Here is a 7,118-nt window from a genome sequence, read left to right as displayed (position 1 = left end):
CAGGTCTTCCTAGTGCTGGATGTGAGCTTGGTCTACCCTACATCTGTGGCCAGCAAGGGCAGCCTTTGGTGTTAGTCCCACTGTATTTGGGCAGGAAGAGGCAGCTCTGTATGGTTACTGAGGCACTAAGACATGTGAGTTGCTGGTGACAATCACTGGGGAAAAGAGGCTCCAAGGTATTTGATGTTTCTGGCCTGTCAGAACCCATTACGCCCTTATCTGTTACTGTAGTGGATCCTACCAAGCTTTCCCTGTAGCTCATGAGCCCTGACCTTGGCACTCTCCAGTAACGTAATTGTGGTTGACATAAAAGTATGTGCAATGTTCCCATTGCATCAGTTAAGAATGTTTTTACAAGTAGTTTCTAATGCTGTAAAAGTGTTTTTGAAATTACGTAACTTCTGCTTAAACCTCACTGTCTCTCTTGCAGGCTCTGAATATGGGGGTCTAAATGTTTTATATTAACTGTTAAAGGTACTCTTGGAGACTCTTACAGAAAGCTTCCTTTTCTGCACAATAGCCAATCCAAGCCAGTAGTTTGTTTAAAAACAAAGGGGTATGTGCTCTGGTAATATATGCTTTATAATAACAAAATGAAGAAGGAAATTTAGCAGAATTAATTGTACCACTCATGGATTAAAAAGAAAATGAACTGTTTTGATATAAAACAAAGTTAATGCCTTTTTTTTGCTGTAAGTTTTAAATATGCAGCAGCTTTAAGCACGCTGTGCCTTTTTCACGTTAGACCCATCTTCTTTACATTCCTTTGAGCAGTTTGGATGTTTGTGCCAGCTCTCAAAACTGACGACTCTTGCCCTGCTTAAGACTCAAAGGATTCAGATGAAAATTTTATTTTACCTTTTCATCCCCATCCCTCCTTGACAGAAAAAGTGAACTTTTAGCCATTACTGAAACTGGAGAAGACAGTCTAGACATTAATACAAATAATAGGAATGAGAGAACCTTAGTATATGCCCTGGCTTGTGAGAAACAGGCTCTGCCTTTCAGTGACAGAAACCAATTTTTTTAACAGCTGTAATTTTGTTACTGACTTACTGAATCCTCTGTTTGAGAAAACTGCACCACCCTCTGTGAACAGGTTGATAGTTAAAACTCTAGCTAAGCCAAAGTAGGTGACTGTAGGAGTTTTGAGGAAGAAATACTTTTAAAATTCCATCCCTAGTTTATTAGTAAGGAATTCCTAGTGATGGAATTATCTGGAAGACCACCTCTGAAACTGTAGTCTTTGTTCACTATCTTATTATTGTTCTTTCTGGATCTCAAGATTTCTTGGGGTTCTTTGTTGTCTTGGGTTTGGGGGGGGGGGGGGGGTTTGAGGGGGGGGTGGCTTAACTGAGGTACCAGACATTAAATATGTGCAATGTATCTGGAAGAATAGAGAGAAAACTGGTATCAATGCAAATGAAAACATGTATAAAATATTTATTGTAAACAAAACAATTCTGTGCAAACAGTGAGGAAAAAAGGCTTCTGATTTTTTAAAAACACCACATGACTTTGTAAAATGTAAAAATCACCAAATCTACTCTGTTGGTACTCTACACAGTAACAGTCCACAAATAGTCCACTCAAGCCAGTTATGTAATTGGCTTTGATTTTTCTTGGAGAGGGGAGCTCCAATCTCTGAGGTTTAATGTTGGCTCTTAAGCAAGACCTATTCTTCAATATCGCTGATGTAGGAAGGTAAAGAATGACCCAACAAAATGGAAACAGAGTTGTAGCAATGTGAGGCCTGCCTCTGTTAGCTTCTCAGGCCCTCAGTGTGTGATGTCCAGCCAGCACTGGGGCTCCTACAAGCCATGGAAACTACTCTCTCTTCTTTACCCAGGCTGTAAAAATCAGGCACAGGATGTTCCTCCAGACGGTCAAATTCATTAAGGCGGAAGCGAGTTGCCAGTTTGTTCACCATTCTTTTCAAGGTGACAAAGGCTGCAATGACTTGGAAGGTGAGGAAGAGGGCAAAGACGATATGGACTGCTCGCTCCAGTGGCTGAATTTTCAGACCTTCATTGAATAGCAAGAAGAGAATTATAGGCAACTGCAGGAGGAGACTCAGAAGCCAAAACCCAGCCAGCTCAGGGACCTATAACAGGGAGACATCACCTATTAACTGGCAGTTGGAGATGAAAAAATCCAAAATTTTGTGGAGAAAAACACATTTTATTTTTTTTAATCTTCCAAAAGCCACCACATAATGTAAAATGGCAAAAGTGAGGTAACGTTTCCATATACTGTGTTTTTAACCATACTTTTTTTTTCTGACAAAACAGTTTTGGGGAGTGAGAGGGCTCTCTTCTGAGGGAAAACTTCTTGGAATGCACAAAATTAAGTGGAATCTGATGCCAAGGGAATAGAAGATGCAGACTGTAACTTAAGAGAAATAACCATCCCCTCAACTTAAATCTCTTAGATGAATTGGTAGACCACTCTATGTTAAACTCCAAAAACATCTCCTGCACAAATTAATACATACATGTGGTAACATACCTTCTCCTGCAGATTGCCCATGTATCCCAGGTAGAGTCGAATGACCTCTATTAGAGAGGCTAGGATCATGATTGTGACCAGGATGAACTTGTAGTAATCTGACAAGACCGGATACTAGAGGGAAGAAGAGAGTAAAAGTTTTGCTGTGCTGTTTCATAACATGCTGTTTGTGATTAAATGAAGACACTGTATGCTACTGTAAGTTGACAGTGTTGTACTGGTTTTCAAATAGTCTTGAACATCCAGTTTCAAGGAATTCCCAAATAAACCTAATAATCTCTAACTCCAGTGACCTCTATGCCAGTACTAGGAGGTGTTTGATCAGAAATATATTACATTTGCAAACCATCACTTTCCTTCAGGACTCACCTTCAGATGGAGCATGACAACTGTGCTGAGCCACCAAAATGGGAAAAAATAAACATTGAAATAGAGGGACATCTGCAGTGGTAAACTGGAAACTATTTCATTATCTGTAGACAGAGAGAAGTCTTTATTACTCCTAGTTTGTTTCATACTTCCATAAACATGACAGAAAGATACTGTTACATCTGAGCTTCAAGCAGGGCATTAACACTCTTCCCAGCCAAATTAAATGTTAAGAAAAATATTTTTATATATCCAGAGGAAGACTTCTTACCCTATCTTGAGTTACACCATTTCCTGGAATCTAATGCAACTTTCAGTTCACAGGACACAGAATTTTTATCACTTAGTCATATATTCAAGTTGAGTGTCTGATTGTTAATCACCTGGTGGCTTATTGCTTACTCCACAATCTCTGACTGATAGGCTTAGCTCAAGTAGTGCTGTACACTGACACTGCAGAAAAGTTAGTGGTTATTTCACTGCTGTTCCTAAGAGAATGGCCAAAGTTTAAATGAGTACATGCTGGATTATTGTTATTTTGTAGATGATCCTCCTGACTAAGGACTTACAGCTAGAGAGCAGGTTTGCATTGCCCACTCTTCATTGTCAATCTTTATTTAAATAGACATTTGGATGGAAGCGATGTTGCAAGAAGTCAGTAATTCTTCTAGTTCTTAAGAGCTGACAATTTCAAATACGTGTCAAACTAAAACTTATCCTTTAAAGTCTGGAGAGAACAAAATGCATTCATACAATGTAGAGAAAAGCAAATATTGAACTCTAACATGCAGGTAATAAGTTCTATATTTAGGATTTTATAATAGGCCTACAAGATTAGACTTAAAACAAGGAAAAATTAAAAGGGCATTCTAAGGGAATCATTCATTTTTAATGGGTGACATTTTATTGTCATATTCTAGTTAACTGACACTGTATTCACTTTACTTCAATTACCCATGGTTTCCTTTCTCATGTTTTCCCCAAATGAAGTCTGTAGGCACATCTTCACTTGGTACTACCTGAGCAAGTTTAGAAAGTATTCATTGTGACCTGCTGATTTGTATTCAAGACCTGTGCCCCTGTCTGTCACAATGGTGACATTTGAGTGAAAATTAGTCTGAACAGTCACATTGTCTTCCTTCCAGCCTCAGAACCACCTCTCTTCTGACATTGCCTTCTCCTTCCATATCTTCCAATGACTCTCGTACCTGTCTTTGTTCCATCTCAGTCTGGCATCCCTTTTTCCAGTCCAGCCACATGCAGCCTGGTACACTCTGTTCCAGAAGTCTTTATGCCAGTTGCAGAAGTATTCATGGTAGCTACTAGACTAGATGGGAAGGGAGGAGGATTTGGGAACAGAACTGGGACAGACCTTAAGGGTAGGGTGTGAGGGGCAGGGATTTGTTATACTGAAGTAGAAGGTGCAAGACAACGAATATATATATTTAATAATCCCATTTTTAAGCATCAACACTTTCTTACACCTGCAAAGGAATGAAAATCTATAGGTACCTCAAAATCAGTTTTACCATCTACCTAATATTGTCCCAGGTGTCCTAATGCATGAAGTTCTTAAACACCAGGAGGACTTTGGAGGGCACTGAGATAAAATTCTAAAACACTGTTTTATCTTCCAAAAAACCATGACCATCCAATTACAGGTAACTATGTTTATGCCCTGTATGTATTGGATGAAAACTTAGTGGTTCGTGGCCATGTTACTTAACAGAGAATCCAAGAGCTCTAATTTCAATTGTGATGACAATGTTTTAGGTATGTTAAAGGTTTCATTGACATAGCATTGGTATTTGTAAGTTCTGCTCAAGTTTTAAAACTCTATTTTGGATGAATGTTTAGCAATATAAGCCAATTCTAATTCATCTTTATCCCTAAATTGAACTAATGCTTATTTTCTGGGATTGCTAAAATTTATGGAAAAGCCAGAGAGTATTGCAATGGCCAATTTTTGATGCTAGAGCAACTCACTAAGGTATGTATGTGTAAACTCAATTTTTGAAATCCTGATCTCCAAGAAGTTAGTGGTACATTTGCAACTGTTTTCAGTGGGTTGGATATTCACATAGGAGTTTTCATAATGGGAAACAGAAAAAAAATACTAAAAATAGAAGCTATTCCTGGAGTTAAGAAAAATATTTCAGTTTTGATAAATGATATGAAGAATTAGTAACTTAGCAGTATAACTACACAAAGAAAATGAGTCTTGAAATAAGAATGACTTTTTGATTAATTTTATCAGCTTGGAATGGATTTATCAGTTGAAATGAATATAGCCTTTCTACGTAGAGAGACTATTTTCATGGCTACTCTAAAGGTATGAAAAGGGGGCATGCTGGCCTGCAAGTTTCACTGGCAATATGATGAAGGAACAGTTATCAGTCATTACAATAGAGCTGGAAAAATAAAGAGAGAGCTGGCATATTGCAAGCTTGAGTTTTTGCTGCCTAACTCTAGCTTAGTACACATCTTCATGCTTTAAGTACCTGGTGTCCTAACTGTGCAGGACTACTGAGCATAAAACAACAGCTCAGGTCTTTTATTTGCTCTGTGTTCTCCATAAATCACTTCTACTTTTTATTTGGGCACAGGCAGGGTGCCCGGGGTGTGAGTAACAACGTTAGCTGCAATATTTTACGCAAGCTTGCTTACTAAGCTGTAAAGGCGGGTGTAGAGCGTTCTCCATACCTGCTTTTAAATCAAGACAGTTCCCTGTTTCATATTTTAAGCCCGTCTCAGGCCTGCAACACCGCGGCATGGGAAGCGCAGGGTCATAGCGCAGCTGCTGCAGTTTTACCCCAGACAGCATCCACGAAGCCCCACCACGCGACTGAAATGACACCAGACCTCGTCTAAAAGGCACTTCTGCTTTTCACCGCCGGGCCGGTACCTGTGTGGCCAGGGTTACTCTGAGGCCCTCTCCCGGGACCCCCCTTGATCTGGAGGACAGCGACGGGGCTCTGGGACCGGCACCTCAGCCTTCCTGCCCGGCGGGGGCGGGGGGCGAGGCGGCTACCCCTGCAGATGGCACGGGTCTGCCTGCGGGAATCGGGGAGAGAGCCGAGGCCGCCCCGCCGCTGGGAGAACACAGCCCTCACGGTGCTCCCCCAGGGCGGGCAGGGCCGTCAGCCCGAGGTCCCGCCCCAGCGGCCGCCAGGCGACGGTTGACGCCGCCATCTTCATTCCCGGGAAGCTTCCCGCCGCCCCCGCCGCCATTTTTCTTGCTGGAGCGCCGCCCGGCGAGGCGCTGCGCTTTACCTGCGCGGTCGCCCGGGTACTGCGGGCCGGTGTGGTGGCTGTCGGTGAAGACGGTGCGGCTGAAGGAGCCCAGCTGCCTCCTCAGGGGCTCGGGCAGCGACATGCTGGGGCGCCGCGGCCCGCCGTTGCTGTGGCGACGAGGCGGGGGCGCGCAGGCGCGGTGGGGAGGCGGGGGCGCTGGCGAGTTCCCGCCAGCCGTGGGTCGGGGCGTTGGTTGCCTCGGGGGTGCGGGACGGTGCGAGGCCTCTCCCGGCTCTGGGGAGAGGAGAGCGGTGCCTCTGACCCGGGGACAGTGTTACAGTGGAGCTTTCTGGGAGAGATACCGATCCCAGAAATTTATGTTTTCTGGTATGATGTAAAAGCATGTTTATTTGTGCTATGTGCGTGAGAGTGGTCACTGCTGCCTTGGTGTGCGCTTACACGCACATAGAGGTACGTTCCCACTTACTTCTGTGATGTATATGTGTGTGGATGCAGGAGAACGTTTTTGCTTGTCACAGTCACTGCGCAAGCGTGGTGCTTTCCTGCCCTATTGGGACTGTCTTTCGTCCCTGGAAAATGAAAAAGCAGTACCCAGCAGGCAGGTCTCCCCAAGCCATTCGTGGCACAGTCGGCAGTGAGCCCAGCATGTGAGAGTTGCTCGAAACAGCATCCTTTTGCCTCGGAGGTGCTGGTGCGTGCCAGCCCCAACTGTCTTTCCTCAGCTCTTACAATGTCTTGGTTCGTTTCTAATCAGTCGGAGTGGATTTTTTTCCAGTCTGTTAGGGCAGGGTTTGGGTTGTTCTGAAAAGGTAATTATGAAATACTTGTCCAAGGAAAGCAGTTGCAGGACTGTTCTGCTTCTGTCAGGATAAATCCAGGGGAATGACAGTGCTCGATGGTGGCTGGAGAGACAGGGGAGTAAAATAAGGATGGATATTAACAGAGCTATTTTAGTACTTAAGGTATATATGAATTATCCTTGCTTT

The 7,118-nt window shown here is 43.1% G+C and overlaps 1 protein-coding gene across 3 annotated transcripts; it reads right to left on the bottom strand.

Annotated features, from left to right (window-relative positions):
- Positions 1-1,424: 1,424 nt before the first annotated feature.
- On the bottom strand, positions 1,425-6,327 carry TMEM17 (transmembrane protein 17). 3 transcript variants are annotated; one of them, XM_075035596.1, is made up of 4 exons: positions 6,151-6,327; positions 2,878-2,981; positions 2,509-2,622; positions 1,425-2,104 (listed from the first exon to the last, which is right to left on the bottom strand). In XM_075035596.1, exons 1-4 carry the CDS (start codon positions 6,251-6,253, stop codon positions 1,763-1,765), a joined length of 663 nt encoding a protein of 220 aa, XP_074891697.1. In that variant the 5' UTR covers positions 6,254-6,327; the 3' UTR covers positions 1,425-1,762. The 3 variants fall into 3 exon arrangements, with proteins under 3 accessions (XP_074891697.1, XP_074891698.1, XP_074891696.1); XM_075035597.1 differs by having other exon boundaries at positions 2,878-3,010; positions 6,171-6,268; XM_075035595.1 differs by lacking the exon at positions 6,151-6,327 and adding an exon at positions 5,581-5,776.
- Between the last annotated feature and the right edge of the window lie 791 nt (positions 6,328-7,118).

The sequence above is a fragment of the Buteo buteo genome, chromosome 9, assembly GCF_964188355.1.
Source record: "Buteo buteo chromosome 9, bButBut1.hap1.1, whole genome shotgun sequence".
NCBI classification, from domain to species: Eukaryota; Metazoa; Chordata; class Aves; order Accipitriformes; family Accipitridae; genus Buteo; species Buteo buteo.
Note: the sequence above shows the minus strand (reverse complement) of the source record. Positions and strands in the feature narration are given on the sequence as shown.

Coding starts and splice junctions, on each gene's coding strand:
- TMEM17 (XM_075035595.1), bottom strand. CDS start 5,701: ATGCTGTCTGGGGTAAAACTGCAGCAGCTGCGCTATGACCCTGCGCTT. Junction 2,623..2,877: donor TTGTCATGCTCCATCTGAAG/GTGAGTCCTGAA, acceptor TCTTCCCTCTAG/TATCCGGTCTTGTCAGATTA. Junction 2,105..2,508: donor TGGGCAATCTGCAGGAGAAG/GTATGTTACCAC, acceptor TCCCTGTTATAG/GTCCCTGAGCTGGCTGGGTT.